General features: G+C 48.7%; 1 protein-coding gene across 1 annotated transcript in view; it reads right to left on the bottom strand.

Annotated features, from left to right (window-relative positions):
• LOC124789091 (putative uncharacterized protein DDB_G0290521) overlaps positions 1–19,659 on the bottom strand; it is a 79,744-nt gene extending 60,085 nt beyond the window's left edge. The window contains exons 1-3 of the mRNA XM_047256381.1: positions 19,562–19,659; positions 13,823–13,998; positions 3,328–3,463 (exon numbers count right to left, since the gene is read on the bottom strand). Of these exons, the coding sequence (XP_047112337.1) occupies positions 3,328–3,463; positions 13,823–13,998; positions 19,562–19,659 (410 nt within the window). The remainder of the gene's footprint in view (positions 1–3,327; positions 3,464–13,822; positions 13,999–19,561) is intronic.
• Between the last annotated feature and the right edge of the window lie 299 nt (positions 19,660–19,958).

Below are 19,958 nucleotides of genomic sequence, written 5' to 3'. Positions count from 1 at the left end.
TCATGGATATGACGGGGTATCTAGCAGAATACTGAACTATTGTTCTATGTATGTTAGCCCAGTTCTCAGCCATATATGTAATTTTTCCTTTAGGAGTGGTCGGTTTCCTGACCGATTAAAGTACTCGGTAGTGAAGCCACTTTATAAAAAGGGAGACATTGATAATGTTGACAATTTTAGACCTATTTCTATGCCATCGGTGTTTGCTAAAGTTATCGAGAAGGTTGTATATACAAGGTTGCTGGAGCATTTAAATTCACATAATTTGCTGTCAAATGTTCAGTTTGGTTTTAGAAATGGTTTAACAACTGAAAATGCTATATTCTCTTTTCTCTGTGAGGTTTTGGACGGATTAAATAGAAGGTTCCGAACGCTAGGTGTTTTCTTTGATTTAACGAAGGCTTTTGACTGTGTTGACCACAAAATATTACTGCAGAAGTTGGACCATTGTGGAGTAAGGGGAGTAGCTTACAATTGGTTCGCCTCTTACTTTAAGAACAGAAAGCAGAGGGTAATTCTCCGCAATACTGAGAGTGGTAGTGATGTTCAGTCCCAATGGGGCACTGTTAAGTGGGGCGTTCCCCAAGGGTCGGTGCTGGGGCCACTGCTGTTTCTTATTTATATAAATGATATGCCTTCTAGTATTACAGGTGATTCAAAAATATTTCTGTTTGCTGATGACACCAGCTTGATAGTGAAGGATCTTGTGTGTAATATTGAAACAGTAAAAAATAATGTAGTTCATGAAATAAGTTCGTGGCTTGTGGAAAATAATTGGATGCTAAATCACAGTAAGACTCAGTTTTTACAGTTTCTAACTCACAATTCAACAGGAACCGATATTTTGATCAGGCAGAATAGGCATATTATAAGCGAGGCGGAACAGTTCAAGTTCCTAGGCGTTCGGATAGATAGTAAGCTGTTGTGGAAAGCCCATGTCCAGGATCTTGTTCAGAAGCTAAATGCTGCTTTATTTACCATTAGAACAGTATCTGAAATAAGTGACACTTCAACACGAAAAGTAGTCTACTTCGCATATTTTCATACGCTTATGTCGCATGGTATTATTTTTTGGGGTAATTCTTCTGATTCAAAAAGGGTATTTTTGGCTCAAAAACGGGCTGTTCGAGCTATATGTGGTGTAAGTTCGAGAACCTCTTGTCGACCCCTATTCAAAAATCTGGGAATTCTGACATTGTCCTGACAGTATATATTTTCTTTAATGTCGTTTGTTGTTAGCAATATTAGCCTATTCCCAAGAGTTAGCAGCTTTCACTCAGTTAATACTAGGCAGAAATCAAATCTGCATGTAGAATGCACTTCCTTGACTCTTGTGCAGAAAGGAGTGCAGTATTCTGCTGCATCCATTTTCAATAAGCTACCACAAGAACTCAAAAATCTTAGCAGTAGCCCAAACTCTTTTAAGTCTAAACTGAAGAGTTTCCTCATGGCTCACTCCTTCTATTCTGTCGAGGAGCTCCTGGAAGAGCTAAAAAATTAAGCAAATTCCAGTGTTACATTGTTGATTTTCTTCATTTAAACTTACGACTTGTCACCTGTATATGTTTTTTTATATTTCATTTTATCTGTTTCTAATATCGTGTTATAATTTCATGTATTGACTCGTTCCATGACCATGGAGACTTCTCCTTAATTTGGTCCCAGGGAACAATAAATAAATTAAATAAATAAATAAAACAAAGAACACGTTTGGCGACACCATTTCTGGCTTGCCGCTTGAATTTGCACTCGCAACGACCTGATAGGCAAACTGCAATGCTGATTAACTCGGAAGCGGCGCGGAAACGTATCAATTTTTTTTCTGGGCAGTGATTTCTCAGCACAGCCTACTCTGCAACAATGTTACAAGTTTTCATTCTGTTTCTGACCACTCTATTACAATTCGGGTGTGCAGCCGCATAAATTCCACTTTTGTAATATTTCGGTCATGTGCCGTCAGTCACCTTCAGAGTGAGCCAGAGACCGACGCTCCAGCACTCGCCCCAGCACTAGCGGACCGTGGCACTGCGCATGCTCCCACAATATACAGACGCGTGAGAGGTTGATCAGCAGCAAAGAAGTACAATGTGCATGCATTACATCTGTGGCTGCGCAGTGTGTCTACTCTGGAATGTTGATGTATCACTCTGAGCTGCACTGTTGCGACATCTATGTAAGTTGATAGAGAACGCGCTGGATTCCACGACTTATCCAAGGTGCCACTATCTCTATTACTTAAATTTTCCGCCAAGCGAATTTCAGTTGCCTCTTTCACCACAGAGTCCCAGAAAGATTATGTGGACGCTAAAAGTTCGACATTTTCGTACAACATAGAGTGACCAGTATCAACACAGTTTTCTGCCACAGCTGATATATTTTGCTGCAAGAGGCGGGTGTATCTATTGTGTTTCCTACGTCTCTCATGAACTGTACGAGTCACCCACTTGATGTACGAATGGCCACACTCGCAGGGGATCTCATAAACCCTAGCCTTCCGTAGCATCAAACAGTCTTTAACGGAAACCAAGGGTACTGCTGTCTTCGGTGGAGGACGAAAAATCACTTTTACCTTGTGCTTACTGACGACCCATCCTATTTCTGGCGATAGGTTTCCCACACATGGAAAGCAGTGTATTTAAATCTTTCTGTATCTTCTACAGCATTGCTTGTACCCACCTTTGGTTTCATTCGTAGTGCCGTAGGGACCTGTTGTGGAGAATACTGGCTTCAAAAACTCTCTTCAAGTTTAGATCTGTGAATCAAAGTTTTGAAAACGTTCATCGTCCTCGAAGGATGGTTGCAACTATTTGTACGTAGATATAGATCTGTACGCGACAGCTTCCGATGTGCTGTGTTTCCCAAGGTGTCATCGTCCTTGCACCGAACCAAAACATCCAAAAATGGAAGACATCTCACCTTTTCAGTTTACAATGAAAACTGGATTTGTGTATGAGTGGAATACAGATGGTTTAAAAATTGTGGTAATATATGTTGACCATGGGGCCACACTACTAACATACCGTCGACATTCGTCCGTGAGGTTCAAGGCAGCATTTTCCAGTGCCTTTTCCGCGAAGTTCTCCATATGTATACGTGGAAATGCAGATGTAAATCTGAGTTGAGTAGGAAAGAGGTTTTAAGTGAGTTTTAGAGAAAGAGAGAGAAAAGCGAAAAGAGAGCAAGGGACAGGGAGAGAGAGAGAGAGAGAGAGAGAGAGAGAGAGAGAGAGAGAGGAGGAAGAGAGGTAGGGGGGAGGTGTAGAGGCAGTAGCTGCGAGCGTGGGAGGTAGGATGGGAGGGGGGACCGTGTTGTTGACAGTAAGAGTACGTCAGAGGAGGGGGCAGGGTGTTGTTGGCTGGGAAGACGGGTGGCAGGCGGTGACAAGCTTTCCTCCTCAGCGGGGGCGGCGCCACGTGGGCTGTGGGGGCGGCGGCGGCGGCGGCGGCGGCGGTGGCGGCAGCGGCTGTTGCAGACAGCAGCAACCGCTAATAATACGGACGCTGTCACCGCAACGCGACGCCCGGCCTCGGGGGCATCTGAAAGTAGCGTCGCAGCAGCTCCGCACCGAGAGACACGCCACGTGGCTGAGCTTTCAGCAAGTGCAACAAGTAGTAGAAGTACCCCCCCCCCCCCCCCCCTTTTCAGCAACGCCTATTCCCCGCCACTCACTGTAAAAGTCCGTTGTCAACTTGACTGTTTCATAAAACAATTTGCTCTCCATTGAAATGTTGCACTTAGACCTTACGTACCACAAGAGAGATGGAAGTCACCACATTCAACTCTCCTCTCTCTCTTCTCTTCGATTGCATAAGTGAGCTGGCGCTTTTCTACCAAGTTAAAAGAATTATTGCACAATAGTCAAACACTTTCGAGGCACACATCTAGTATTATTTTGAACCACATACCTTCTAAATTAAGAAATGTGCTTGCTTATACGAGGGTTACCCAGAAGGTAATGCACCGCATTGTTTTTCTCGGCCGAAAACGATGCTACAAATGCGAAACATTACATATGTATTATTTGACATCTCCTGAGTGAGCGCGCCAAGTTTCCGTCACTTCCGACAGATGGCGTAGCTGCAGGACAGTTCCAAAATGGCGTCTGTAGGTGATGTACGTCACCAGAAACGTGTCATCACGGGCCGGCCGCTGTGGCCGACGGGTTCTAGGCGCTTCAGCCCGGAACCGCGCCGCTGCTACTGTCGCAAGTTCGAATCCTACTCCGGGCATGGATGTGTGTGCTGTTCTTAGGTTAGTTAGGTTTAAGTAGTTCTAAGTCTAGGGGACTGATGACCTGAGATGTTAAGTCCCATACCGCTTAGAGCCATTTGAATCATTTGTCATCATTGCATTTCTCACTGCAGGGAAAGAAACTGTGGGGAATATTTTCAAACCCTTGTGCAAAGTCTACTGAGTATCTGCTGTCGACAGAAGCACAGTTAGTCGCAGGGAACCAGAAGGCGGTTCTGCGGAGCTGCACGATTTCCAGTGGTCGGGGAGACCATCCACGGCTCTCACACCTGACAGCCTTGACCTGTTATGATGACGACGGACGAGTCGTCGCCAATGTTGACTGGCGGCCAATGCTAAATACAAACATATAAATCACAGCAGATTTGGTAGTAACGTCTGGATCTGCAACGACTAAAATAATTAGTCCTTGGTGAAAAATAGTATATATTGTACACTACTGGCTATTAAAATTGCTACACCACGAAGATGACGTGCTACAGACGTGAAATTTAACCGACAGGCAGAAGATTCTGTGATAAGCAAATGAGCTTTTCAGAGCATTCACACAAGGTTGGCGCCGGTGGCGACACCTACAACGTGCTGACATGAGGAAAGTTTCCAACCAAACAGCAGTTGACCGGCGTTGCCTAGTGAAACGTTGTTGTGAGGCTTCTTGTAAGGCGGAGAAATGCGTACCATCACGTTTCCGACTTTGATAAAGGTCGGATTGTAGCCTATCGCGATTGCAATTTATCGTATCGCGACAATGCTGCTCGCGTTGGTCGAGATCCAATGGCTGTTAGCAGAATATGGAATCAGTGGGTTCAGGAGGGTAGTACGGAACACCGTGCTGGATCCCAACGGCCTCATATGACTAGCAGTCGAGATGACAGGCATCTTATCCGCATGGCTGTAACGGATCGTGCAGACAGGTCTCGATCCCTGAGTCAACAGATGGGGACGTCTGCAAGACAACAACCATCTGCACGAACAGTTCGACGACGTTTGCAGCAGCATGGACTATCAACTCGGAGACCATGGCTGCGGTTCCCTTGACGGTGCATTACAGACAGGAGTGCTTGCGATGGTGTACTCAACGACGAACCTGGGTGCACGAATGGCAGACGTTATTTTTTCGGATGAATCCTGGTTCTGTTTACAGCATCATTATGGTCACATCCGTGTTTGGCGACATCGCGGTGAACGCACATTGGAAGCGTGTATTCGTCATCGCCATACTGGCGTATCACCCAGCGTGATGGTATGGGGTGCCATTGGTTACACGTCTCGGTCACCTGTTGTTCGCATTGACGGCACTTTGAACAGTGGACGTTACATTTCAGATGTGTTACGACCCGTGGCTCTACCCTTCATTCGATCCCTCCGAAACCTTACATTTCAGCTGATAATGTACGACCGCATGTTGCAGTTTCTGTACGGGCCTTTCTGGATACAGAAAATGTTCGACTACTGCCCTGGCCAGCACTTTCTCTGGATCTCTCACCAATTGAAAACGTCTGTGGCCGAGCAAGTGGCTCCTCACAATATGCCAGTCACTACTCATGATGAACTGTGGTATCGTCTTGAAGCTGCATGGGCAGCTGTACCTGTACACGCCATCCAAGCTCTGTTTGACTCAGTGTCCAGTCGTATAAAGGCCGTTATTACGGCCAGAGGTGGTTGTTCTGTGTACTGATTTCTCAGGATCTATCCACCCAAGTTGCGTGAAAATGTAATCATATGTCAGTTCTAGTATAATATATTTGTCCAATGAATACCCATTTATCATCTGCATTTCTTCTTGGTGTTGCAATTTTAATGACCAGTAGTGTAAATAGAATCATATAAATCACAGCAGGTTTTCAGGAACGTTGATAAGGTGCTGGTTGCAAGGTCTGGATCTGCAACGACTACAATAATTAGAAGTCTTTGGTAAAAAAATAACATATATTGTACTTAACTGGTTGTACAGGATTCTTCTTGGGTGCATATACACTCCTGGAAATGGAAAAAAGAACACATTGACACCGGTGTGTCAGACCCACCATACTTGCTCCGGACACTGCGAGAGGGCTGTACAAGCAATGATCACACGCACGGCACAGCGGACACACCAGGAACCGCGGTGTTGGCCGTCGAATGGCGCTACCTGCGCAGCATTTGTGCACCGCCGCCGTCAGTGTCAGCCAGTTTGCCGTGGCATACGGAGCTCCATCGCAGTCTTTAACACTGGTAGCATGCCGCGACAGCGTGGACGTGAACCGTATGTGCAGTTGACGGACTTTGAGCGAGGGCGTATAGTGCGCATGCGGGAGGCCGGGTGGACGTACCGCCGAATTGCTCAACACGTGGGGCGTGAGGTCTCCACAGTACATCGATGTTGTCGCCAGTGGTCGGCGGAAGGTGCACGTGCCCGTCGACCTGGGACCAGACCGCAGCGACTCACGGATGCACGCCAAGACCGTAGGATCCTACGCAGTGCCGTAGGGGACCGCACCGCCACTTCCCAGCAAATTAGGGACACTGTTGCTCCTGGGGTATCGGCGAGGACCATTCGCAACCGTCTCCATGAAGCTGGGCTATGGTCCCGCACACCGTTAGGCCGTCTTCCGCTCACGCCCCAACATCGTGCAGCCCGCCTCCAGTGATGTCGCGACAGGCGTTAATGGAGGGACGAATGGAGACGTGTCGTCTTCAGCGATGAGAGTCGCTTCTGCCTTGGTGCCAATGATGGTCGTATGCGTGTTTGGCGCCGTGCAGGTGAGCGCCACAATCAGGACTGCATACGACCGAGGCACACAGGGCCAACACCCGGCATCATGGTGTGGGGAGCGATCTCCTACACTGGCCGTACACCACTGGTGATCGTCGAGGGGACACTGAATAGTGCACGGTATATCCAAACCGTCATCGAACCCATCGTTCTACCATTCCTAGACCGGCAAGGGAACTTGCTGTTCCAACAGGACAATGCACGTCCGCATGTATCCCGTGCCACCCAACGTGCTCTAGAAGGTGTAAGTCAACTACCCTGGCCAGCAAGATCTCCGGATCTGTCCCCCATTGAGCATGTTTGGGACTGGATGAAGTAACGTCTCACGCGGTCTGCACGTCCAGCACGAACGCTGGTCCAACTGAGGCGCCGGGTGGAAATGGCATGGCAAGCCGTTCCACAGGACTACATCCAGCATCTCTACGATCGTCTCCATGGGAGAATAGCAGCCTGCATTGCTGAGGAAGGTGGATATACACTGTACTAGTGCCGACATTGTGCATGCTCTGTTGCCTGTGTCTATGTGCCTGTGGTTCTGTCAGTGTGATCATGTGATGTATCTGACCCCAGGAATGTGTCAATAAAGTTTCCCCTTCCTGGGACAATGAATTCACGGTGTTCTTATTTCAATTTCCAGGAGTGCATATGATTATAAACAGATAGCTATTGAGGCCTCACATAAGCCATAGGTTAATAAGCGCCTTGTCAGTGAAGCTGAAGCTGAAGGCTATGCTACATTCCTAGTTGACGTCCCGAGCAAGAGTGGACGAGAGCTCGCTAGAAACTTGATACAACTTGCGGAGCGGCGTTAACGGCGCTTGTCACGACTCGCGGGTCCAACGATACTAATACGGACCGCGGTCGATAACTGCAAACCCTAACAAGTGTGGTATCGAACGTTGATATCACATGACCTAGCTCTCTCAGACATCCACTTGTTTGGGCAATTAAAGGATGCCATTCGTGGAAGACATTTTGAGGACGATGAGGCGGTGATTCACGCAATGAATCACTCTTCCCGCCACCAGAACAAGGATTGGTAGCGACAGGGCATACACGTCCTTGTTTCACGCAAAATGAAGGCCATAGAACGGGATGGAGATTAAGTGCAAACATGAGCTGTGTAGATAAAATACCATTATGTTCAATAAAGAATTGATTTAGAAAAAAAAAGTGGTGCATTACTTTCTGGGCAGACGGTTCATGGCAGTAGCAGTGCATCATTAGCGTAGTCAAAAACATGGAACACCCCCCCCCCTCCCCCCAAGAAAACGTTTTACATTTTCTCTCGGAAATTTCGAGTAGATATAAAAACAAAAAAGTTTCATATTTTGTGACAGAATCGTTGCATGTAATTATTCCAGTTGTTTATCTTGAAAACATTGTGGTACATCAGATTCAATACTACAGTCTTTGCACCACTACTACTCGCTTTCTTCTCTTATCCACTTCCCACTCTTCTTCTTTTCTTTGTAATACAAAACTTTACAGTACCAAGTAGTGTTTACGTTATTGGCAGTGAGTGATACTCTTTCTGAAAACTGGCGACCAATGTTTCTGTCTAGGCTAGTGTTTGCTACAGTAGTCCAATGTCTCCTCCTGCAACTACCAAGTCCATGGTAACATTATGAAAGGTAAATTCGACTATAGATATCCTTTGCTTGGTGATATCCTTGTACAAAATGAAACCATTCACAGTAGATATTAGGAAAACACTAAAGAAAAGTTTTTTCCACCACTTGATTGTCTTGTTTGCGAGTGGGTACTAGGCTGTACAGCTGACTGACAGGATCTACACCATTCTTGTTTACGTTGTGATCTATGACAATGTTTGGCTTTATTTATTTATTTTTTCTTTATTGTAATTTTCAAACCCGTACAAACAGGCAGGCTGTCAGCAGCATGTTACGCCACTCTTCAACCATAGAATAGATCAATAAACAACAGAAAGAATACACATAAGTGACATAACGGTGGGTGATAAAACAGTAGACACATAAACACAAACACGGAGCCGTTCACACTCGACGATAAACCACACTACAAACTGTTGACACGACGCACGAACACTGAAGATGGCGATGGCACAGGTGTACGATGGAGTGCGACGGTGAACACTGAACACTACACACGATGGCACACACGAGACACTGATGGCGATGATCTCCGGCGCGCGAATGTCCACTTAGTGTGTGCGGGTCCGGGGACCTGCCAAGAGGGGAAGAAGGGTGAGGTGGGGGAGAGGGGAGAACAATGATGCCAATGGCTGAGGAGATGGGGGGAGGAGGAGAGGGACAGGTGAGGGGAAGCCCAGGGAGGAGTGGGGAGAAATCGAGGAGGGAGGGAAGAAAGAGAGAAGGGAGGGAGGGTGCCCATAGGAGCAAACACAGGAAGAGGGAGGGAGGATCAAAGTTGATAGGAGGGGTAGAGGGAGGGGAGGAGGGCATCATCAGGGAGAGGGAGCTGGCAGAAGCCACCTTGGGAGAGGGTAAGGAGGGTGGAGAGATGGAGACCGGGTGGGACGTAGGAATACAGGTGCAGCAGCGGGTGGGGGCGGGAGAGGATGGGCGAGACAAGCGGGTGAGGAGGATCGAGTTTGCGGGAGGTGTACAGGATCCGTATCCTTTCAAGGAAAAGGAGGAGGTGGGAGAACGGAATGAGATCGTACAGGATCCTCGTGGGGGAGGGGAGACGGATGCAATAGGCGAGGCGGAGATCATGGTGTTCAAGGATTTGAAGGGATTTATAAAAGGTAGGGGGGCGGAGATCCAGGCTGGATGGGCGTAACAAAGGATAGGGCAGATGAGGTATTTATAGGTGTGGAGTATGGTGGAGGGGTCTAGACTCCACGCATGGCCGGAAAGGAGCTTGAGAAGATGGAGTCGGGAGCGTGCCTTGGCTTGGGTTGTCTGGAGATGGGGGGTCCAGGAGAGGCGACGGTCGAGGGTGACACCAAGGTACTTAAGGGTGGGGGTGAGGGCGATAGGACGGCCATAGATGATGAGATAGAAATCAAGGAGGCAGAAGGAAGGGGTGGTTTTGCCTACAATGATCGCCTGGCTTTTGGAGGGATTGACCTTGAGCAACCACTGGTTACACAAAGTGGTGAACCGGTCAAGATGGGATTGGAGAAGGTGTTGGGAGCGCTGCAGGGTGGGGCAAGGGCAAGGAAGGCGGTGTCATCGGCAAAGTGGAGAAGGTGGACAGGGGGTGACAGCGGCGGCATGTCCACTGTATATAAAAGGTACAGAAGGGGGGAGAGGACGGAGCCGTGGAGCACACCGGCGGAGGGAAAAAAGGTGTAGGAATCCGTGTTATGGATGGGGACGTAGGAAGGACGGTGCGAGAGAAAGGAGCCAATCAGACGGACATAGTTAATGGGAAGGGCGAAAGTTTGGAGCTTGAAGAGGAGACCGGAATGCCATACGCGGTCAGAAGCACGTTCAAGGTCCAGGGAGAGGAAGATTGCGGAGTGACGGGAATTAAGCTGTTCGGAAAGGAGATGGGTGGGGTGAAGGAGAAGGTCATCGGAAGAGAAGGATGGCTGAAAGCCACACTGGGTAACGGGAAGGAGGCGGTGCTGGCAGAGATGCTGGTGGATGCGGCGGGTGAGGATAGATTCCAGGACCTTGCTGAAGACCGAGATAAGGCTGATGGGATGGTAGGAGAAGATGGCGGATGGCGGTTTACCAGGTTTAAGGAACACCAGGATATGGGAGGTTTTCCACAGGTCGGGGTAGTAACTAGTGGACAGGACTACATTGTAGAGCCTGGCCAGGGTGGAGAGGAAAGAGACAGGAGCTTCACGAAGGTGACGGTAGGTGACACGATCGTGACCAGGAGTGGTGTTGCGTTTTGTGCGGAGTGTAGCAATGAGATCCTGTGTAGTGATAGGGGCATTGAGTTCTGTGTGTGCAATGTTGTCCAAGTACTGGAAACCAGGTGCAAGGGGAGGGACAGAGGTGTCAGTTCGATCGCAGACATCCGGGAAGAGGGAGTAATCGAACTGGGGATCATCGGGGATGGAAAATACATCAGAGAGGTAAGAGGCAAAGTGATTGGCCTTACTAAGGGTTTCAGGGAAGGGGTGATCATCATGGAGAAGAGGATAGTAGGGGAAGGGTTTAGTTCCGGTAAGGTGACGGAAGGCTGACCAGAACTTGGACGAGTTTATAGGTAGGGTAGCATTTAAATAGGTGCATGTATGTCGCCAGTCGCAGCGTTTCTTAGCCACGAGAAAATTTCGAATGTGTCGCTGGAGTTGCCAGTGGAGTCCGAGTGTGTCTGGGTCACATGTGTGGGGGAAGGCACGGTAGAGACGGCGGGATTCACAGAGGAGGAGGACGGCCTGTGGGGGTAAGGGAGGACAGTGGGGGTGGGTGGTGACAGTAGGGACGTGGGCCTCCATGGCCCCAGACAAGGTCTGCTGGAGAAAGGAGGCTGCATGGGTGACATCGTCAGGGTGGTGGTAGGTGAAGGGGTGGCTATCGACCTGGGTGGAGAGGGTATCCCGGTAGGCATTCCAGTTGGCATGGGAATAGTCATGGACGTACTTTGGGGGAGGGTCATTACGAGGGTCGGGGCAGGGGCGACGACCGTCTGAAACGGTGAGGAGGACAGGGAGATGGTCGCTACCAATAGGCTCCAGGACATCCACCATTCTGCGGCCAAGGAGGTTAGGGGAGGAAAGGATAACTTCGGGAGTGGAGTTGGATTCAGGATGGGTGTGCTGGGGGATGGGGATGAGGTCGCCTTGAAGGGAGGAGAGGAACCGATGCCACCGCCGTAACTGGGCGGCGGAACGACTATGGATGTTGAGGTCGGCGGCGATCACGTAGGAGGAGAAGGTATGGTCAATGTGGGAGAGGAAGTCGAAGGGAATAGGGGTGTTAGGGCGGACATAGATGGTGGCGCAGGTGACGGTAAGGCCAGGGAAGAAGAGACTAAGGATCAGGTGTTCGGTGGGGTCGGGAAGGAGAGGTTGGAGCCCAACTGGGCTCTGGCGGTGGTGACCAATGGCAACTCCGCCACGCGCAATCGGGAGGGGATTATCGGAGCGGTGAAGGAGGTAGGGCGACATGTGGATGGTGTGGTGGGGTTGGAGGAAGGTTTCATTGAGGAGGATGGCATCCATGCGGTGGGTGGCAAGGGTGTGCAGGAAGAGGTTCTTGTTGGTGGGAAGGGAGCAGATGTTGTTGAAAAGGATACAGTGCTGTTGCGCCATAACAGGGATTTAGACAAGGGTGTTAAGACGGGAGAAGGTGAAATGGGCCTGGTTGTGGGAGTAGGTGGCATACATTTTGAGGTGGAAGACGGAACGGGCGGCGAGGGAGACCTGTTGGAGGGTGTGAGGGCGCTGGAAAGGGTGGACGTTTTGTAGGACAATGGTGAGGAACCTGATGATGTCCTCAGCGGTGGGGAGGGACGAAGGGAATTTCCAGGAGGGGTGGGGGCGTCCAGAGGACGGACAGGGACGTTGAGTTCAGGAGTGGTCGGAGGGGGTTGGGCTTCACACTTTTGGGAGTAGGTGGGATGGGGGAGATTGCAGGTATTACAGGAGAGAGGGGATTGAAGGTTAGGGCACTGCCAGAGGAAGTGCGCTTGCCTACAATGCGGGCAGGTGGGGGCCTCGCGGCACTCAGCTGTTGGGTGTGCGTTATAGTGCAGACACCTCTGGCAGTGCAGGGATTGAGGAGGGGAATGGAGGGGTCGACCTTATAGCGCTGGTTGAAGAGGAGGGCACCCTCCTTCAGGAGACGGTCATTGGAGTGGGTGTCTTTGGAGAAAACACGCATAAGGCGGGTGGGGCCGGCCGAGTTAAAATGCGGTGGACCGCCCGCACTTCCAGTGTGGGATGCGCCAACACCTCCTCCTCCGTGATCGTTTGATCGTTTGACTAAACCAAGTGATCACAGCGGTGAGGGTTGGCGGGTGACTCGGGGGTTCAGGTTGGCGGGTAGGAGATGGAGAAGGAGCAGGGTTGAGGGAGGCGTTGCGGCCAAAATGGGTGATGGGGAGGCGGGAGAGGATGTCAGTATGGAGGGTGGGGCTGGGGGAGGAGATGAGAGCTGAATCCTGTCTGGGAGTGAGGAGTGAGATGGGGGCACCAGGGAAGTGTTGGCGGCAGAGGAGGGAGAGATTCTGGGCCTCGAGAAGGGAAGGGTTGGGACGGGAGAGGAGGTATTTGTATAAAGAGGGGGGGAGGAGGCGGAGGCAGAGGGAGCAGGGCCAGGTGGGGAGACATCCATGGCATCCTGGGGGGGGGGGGAGGAGGATGGGGCAGGGCCTTTTTGGGAGTGGAGGAGGTGGTGGTGCCACTAGGGCGTTTAACGGCGGCGGAAGGGTGGGTGGTGACATGAGGGAAGGGAACTATAGGGAGGTGGCGGGAAGGGGCAGGTCCTGGCGTGGACGCAGCAGTCGGCGCCCGAGATGGTGACGGTGAAAGCGATGGCGATGGCAATGGTGGTGGTGGTGATGGCGAAGGTGATGGGGAGAGTTGAGCATGGGCAGTGGCCCGATGGGCCACCACCCGAGCTGGAGCTGCAGTGACAGGTTGGGAGAGTGGGGGGAAAGGATCAGAGGGAGAGGAGCGGGAGGAAGAAGCTGGAGAGGGGGCGACAAACAGCGAGGGCAAAGGGAGAGTGAGAAGAGGAGGGATGGAAAGAGGGGGCTGTGACTGGGCACACCATGTAATGGTGGTGGTGGCGGCAGAGGGCGACGTGTACACAATGGCAGTGGTGGTAGTAGTGGCAGGGATAAACAAAAAAGCACAGGACGAAAAGGAGAGGAAAAAACTGGGGACGGACGAAGACAGACGAAGACGGACGAAGATGGACGAAGACCAGTCCCACGCTGCTGGCGCCGGCGCTGGCGACGGCTGGCAGGAACGCCGTAGCTGCTGCTGCTGCCGCGGACGGGGCTGGGGCCGCTGCTGCTGCTGCTGCTGCTGCTGGAGGGAGGGCTGGCTGGCTGGCTGGCTGGCTGGACTGCTGCTGCTGGCCGGGACCGCTGTTGCTGGCTGGGACCGCTGCTGCTGGCCGGGACCGCTGCCGCTACTGCTGCTGCTGCTCGGCTGGACCGCTGCTGCTCGGATGGCTGGTTGGCTGGCTGGCTGGCTGGCTGGCTGGCTGGCTGGCACCTGAAACCCTATCGCTTCGATTAGAACCGGAAAGGCACAATCTGAGGGCTTTATCCTTCCGGATTACCGTCGGAGATGTTTGGCTTTATTGTTCTTGTAAAACCTTTATTTGAGCGTACAGAAACCTCTTTAATGTTTCGTGGAGAGGCAATGAGAACCACTTTATTTTTCCATTGTGAATTAGAATAGGACCCTTCCTCAAAAAACAAACATTTCATCTTCTTTTAGGTTCATTGTATAGAATCTTTCCGGTAGGCACTTCCTGTTCTTCGTGACAGTTCTGTCAGCTATTGTCTAGTGTTCTACAACATGGTCAGTAAGGGCAAACTTGTAAATCGACTCCTGCTGCATCTCGTGGACAAAATATGAACTACTATGGCTAACCTGGACCTCCCAGCTAGAAGCGTGGTCTGACGCGCTGCTTCCGCCCGGCGGATTAGTGTCGAGGTCCGGCGTGCCGGCCAGCCTGTGGATGCTTTTTAAGGCTGTTTTCCATCTGCCTCGGCGAATGCGGGCCGCTTTCCCCTATTCCGCCTCAGTTACACTATGTCAGCGATTGCTGCACAAGCACTGTCTCCACGCACTGTACCACACAAACATATGGGGTGGTATGAGACGTTCCCGGTGGGGTCCATTGGGTGCCGAACCGCACATTTGCCCTGGGTTCGGTGTGGGACGGCGGTGGCGTGGGTGGACCGCTGTGGCTTGTTGTGGAGTTGTGAACCCCTGAGGGCTACGGCGGGACAAGGCCTCTCCGTCGTTTCTAAGTCCCCGATTCAACACACACACACACACACACACACACACACACACACACACATACACACAAACGGCTGCCCTACAGCTGGCAGCCGTCTAGTGTGAGGGAAATGTATTCCAGTGGATGGAAGAGCAGAGCCTCTAAGGGATATGGGAGTCATCCACAAGGACGAAACATGCATGCCCGTATTGCGTACGGGCATAGCGCTGTGTTAATATACGAAAATTTACGTATCAACATCCACATATGAGAAATCCGATTGCCTGCCGGGAGTTTCTGGTTCCGCAAGATACGCGGGAGAACTCCTGTCAGGACAAAATAAACGGAACACACTTGAGGAAGTGGAAACGGTGAGGGCCATTAAGCGGTTACCCGAGCAGACTCTAAACGAGAACTACGTCATCGTAACATTCTGGATAACTTTGATTTTTTAAATGAAAGTGGCAGTTAAGGTTCTGTACACCTGTACTTGGTGAGTTCTCGAGTACTGGACCAATGTTACCGTATTTTTTTTTGCTTCAGTATACCTTACTTTATCGCTTATGATTTGGATTTATGTATACACAGATTTTATAACATGAACTATTTGTAGCTATGTCTGTAGTGTTTAAACATTATGTTACCATTGTCCACTAAAATGTTCAGTAATATGCTTTGATTGTTCATCACTCGCGTCTGGCAATATGCCCAAGTAAGCACGCCTCAGAATAATAATTTACCCGTCTATATTCTGATAACGATTTTTTCCAGTATTATTCCCAGTAGGTGCGTAATCAACATATGACAAATCGAATCATTTTCTGCTCACGGTTCTTTGTGATCTGTAATTGTTCCGTCACGTAAGTAAATTGCTTTATTTCTCACTATTGGCTGCAAATATAATTCGACCAAAACTGTGGTGAACGTTTTTTATTATTCTACACGTTTAAGCTGATGATGTGTCTTCTACGCTACGAAAGCGATCGTTAAATAAATTATTTACAAGAGCAGCCAAGCGATTACTATTCAAAAATGTCAGCTACCAGAGAGGGAAGAGCTGCGATATCGCCTTGCGTAAGGGCCACAGACATGTATGTACGCATGGTCGTATTCTCTACTGCTATGATTGCTTTTGTCGTTGAACCTAAGAATCTTCCGTTCTGGTGTTCCTTTCGATGTGACATACACCGTTGGTATTAAGTGTGTGACATATGGCCCCGGCATGAATTTCAACATTATCTACCCGGGCGAAACGTGTTATAAATAAATTACAAACGTGCAACCTACGACTGGTTTTACAATCAACATATAATAAGGTTCCTGTATGAATCCGCCATAGTGGAGTACAATAGTTTTTACCACCAGGATGAGATTATCGTCCTCCCCTGTCCACCAAACTCCAAAGTTGTAAACCCAGCCGAGAATCCGTGGGAGCTCCTCGATCAGGCTGTTCACATAATGGATCCTCAACCGAGAAACGTGGCGCAGCTGACCACGGAACTGGAGTCGGCACGGCTCCACACCCACTTCAGTACCTTCCGGAGCATCACTGAGCCCCTGTCACCGTGTCTTGCCGCAGCCCGCCCTGCAAAAGTGGTTATTCACGTTTTTGACAGGCAGTCGCATTGGTGTGATTGTACAGTATATTATGAGTATTGGCCTGTTGCCTTCTGCACACTGTCAGATCTGAAGATGGTCATTTAAGTGGTCGAAACTAGTAATCGTTGTATTCTTCCTTGCGATCTTGACAAACAGAAAGTTTCCCAAAACAAGACTGCAACATTGTTATAGTCTGTTTTTGTCAGAGTAGTGGGGTACTTACTTTCTGGTCACACAACCTCTTCCTGGCCAGTAAGTCATCTTAAAGAAACAAATGGGCGACCAGAAGGAGCACAGCGTCGGATGAACTTGTGCAGTAAGAGGCGCCGGCAGGTAAGTTTTGCTGGTCGCCTCGTCACTGAACTAGTTGCCACTTCCTATCGGCATGGGTGACTGTGATCCAGAGGGTTCTTAGGCGTCCCTGAAGCTACGCTAGCCACCCCTGTAGACAGTTGCTTATGTACAGAGTGACAATTATTGAAATATATAAAATAAAATCTTCATAACTTCTGAACGTTTTGCCTTAGGACGTTCAAACTGCACGGTTGGCCGCGGGGCATGACGGGAATTAGTATGCACATGCGCATGCGCCTTGTTTTTGTCATTTGGATGGGTTCGTCAATAAGCAAAATTGGCGCATTTGGGGGACTGAGAATCAGCATTTCGCAATCGAGATGTCTCTTTACCCTCAAGGGGTGACTCTGTGGTGTGCAATGTCCAGTCACGCAATAATCAGTGCGATTTTCCTTGATGGCATGGTGACTACCGAACGGTACGTAAAGGTTTTGGTAGATGATTTCCTCTCCATTATCCAAAGCGACCCTGATTTCGACAAGACGTGGTTCATGCAAGACGGAGCTCGACCCCATCGAAGCAAGAGAATGTTTGATGTCCTTTGGTGCACTTTGGGCACCTTTTCTGGGGTACCCAGAGGCCACTGGCATGGGCCGCCATATTCTCCTTGTTGGGGGTGGGGGGTGGGCTATATTAAAGACAAGATGTACAGTAATAACCCAAAAACCATTGCTGAGCTGGAAACACTCATTCAGGAGGTCATCGACAGCATCGATGTTCTGACACTTCAGCGGGTCATTCAGAATTTCGCTATTCGTCTGCGCCACATCATCACCAATGATGGCAGGCATATCGTAGCCTACAAGACACATCATCAGCTTAAACGTGTAGAGTAACAAAAAAACATTCGCCACAGTTTTGGTCGAATTATATTCTCAGCCAATAGTGAGAAATAAAGCAATTTACTTACGTGACAAAACAATTACAGATCACAAAGAACCGTGAGCAGAAAATGATTCGATTTGTCATATTCGATTACGCACCTACTGGGAATAATATTGGCAAAAATCGTTATCAGAATATAGACGGGTAAATTATTATTCTGAGGCGTGCTTACTTGAGCATATTGCCAGACGTGAGTGATAAACAATCAAAGCATATTACTGAACATTTTAGTGGACAATGGTAACATATTGTTTAAACAGTACAGACGTGGCTACAAATAGTTCATGTTTTAAAATCTGTGTATACATAAATCCAAATCATAAGCGATAAAGTAAGGTATACTGAAGCAATAAAACTACGGAATCATTGGTCCAGTACTCGAGAAATCACCAAGTCATAACCTAAATCCGAATATCCGCAGTGACGTTTACATGTTGAATAAAGTGTGTGCACGCACTATTTTGTAACTAATTTGCGTTTTTTTCAGGTAGTTCAATAATTGTCACCCTTTATGTAGAGACGTTGAAATTGTAGCTTTCTATAGGTTGCAGAAAACGGTTGCTAATATTAAAAGCTGCTGCATAATCAAATGAATAGGAAGGTGGGTTACAGAAAGGACAAACAATAGAGAGGTCCCTCCTGCAACCACAATGGGGCTCGGATTTAAGTCGTGTGAGACCCATTCTTCCCTTTCTTTGAGCTCTTCCTTGCACAGATACATCACTGTCTGCGGATATTAACAATTTTTACAGCCATAATGATGAAGCTTTTATTTTAATACATTTAAACAAATAAAACGAATAATGAATCTCGTTACCATGGTAACAAAATAACACGATTCAGAGAGGGCGTAAAATACAGCCAAACTGAGACGAAGGAAGAATTCATCGCTAAAATAAATGGACTACAACCAGACATACATGTAGTGGCAATGACCTGTGCAATTTCCCGTTGCTGTAATCGCACTGCTTTCTCAAAATCAGCCGGCGCAGCATTTCGCCACCACGCCCGTCTCGATACTCTGGCCCAACTGCTTGCTCAGCGACCAGAATAAAAGCATAATTTAAAAGAATGTTGACAAAATATTACTTCAGAATAACATACTGTACTTCATGTTTCTCGTGTACATTGCAAACTCTGCTCATATTTGCAAATTACGTAACAGTGTGCTGCAAAATTACTTATTCTTCCCTAAATAAAACACTGCGAACTTTCTAGAAACTTCCAGAAATAAATTACTGTAGTAGAAAACAAGTATTTATGAACTTTTCAATTTCTAAAATCAGTAACTGTGACGCAAAGCTATCCATAATGCGAACTCTTTCTGGTTAACTTTAAGTAATGGTATTAACTGTGTTTTTACATCTGAGCTATTCGTTCTCTTCTCACCTGATTACAATTCAGTGATTAGTTCGTAATTACAGTTCATAAACAATTAATAATTATACAGCAATTTTTGCTCACACAGTGAGCTGGTTACAGTTCTTAAGTGATTTGTTATCTAAAATTGTAACAGATTCAGTTTATTCAGTCCGAAATTCACTATCTATTTCTTATTTTTACCTTTTTTGTCAAAATTTCTTTCGATCGTTACCGTGCGAAAGTATTCGCCCTGCACTTATCATTATTCTATGGAATAAATGCCTCTCCCAGACAACAAGGAATATTAGATGTACGTATCATTTAAAAATCCTAATTGACTGGAAGTCTAGGTCCGTTATTTGCTCATCAACAAGATCGGCCGACGCGTATAAATGCTGAACATTCCGCCAGCAAGCAGCATCGAATCGGCCACTGCTGTACAGTGGGTTCGTCCTTGAGGACGTTACCGTTCACCAACCATCCAGTGTAGCAGCTCTCTCCGTTCGCAAGGTCGCCCACTTGGGAAACCAGCCACATCAGTGATGGGCCCGGGGTTGAATCCCTCCCAGTCCCCATTCCACTGAGTGCCCAACACCAACACATGCCAAGGGCGAGACGCCGAGGCCACAGTTTGCACCTCAGGTGTTTACGTTTCCGTCACTCGCCACTGCTAGGCTGGGCTCCTGCCCACCGTAGCAGTGCCTGTCTGCTGCGTCAGCATCTTATGGACTGGAATGCCTGCACCCGAGCTGTGCTGGATGCAGTCTGCAGGCCTCTTCGCGGTTATGTACCGGGCACCGAGGGCTCTCTGTTTGATGTGCTTCCTTTAACACCACTGGTTCAAATGGCTCTGAGCACTATGGGACTTAACATCT

Source organism: Schistocerca piceifrons, chromosome 3 (assembly GCF_021461385.2).
Source record: "Schistocerca piceifrons isolate TAMUIC-IGC-003096 chromosome 3, iqSchPice1.1, whole genome shotgun sequence".
Lineage (NCBI taxonomy): Eukaryota > Metazoa > Arthropoda > Insecta > Orthoptera > Acrididae > Schistocerca > Schistocerca piceifrons.
Note: the sequence above shows the minus strand (reverse complement) of the source record. Positions and strands in the feature narration are given on the sequence as shown.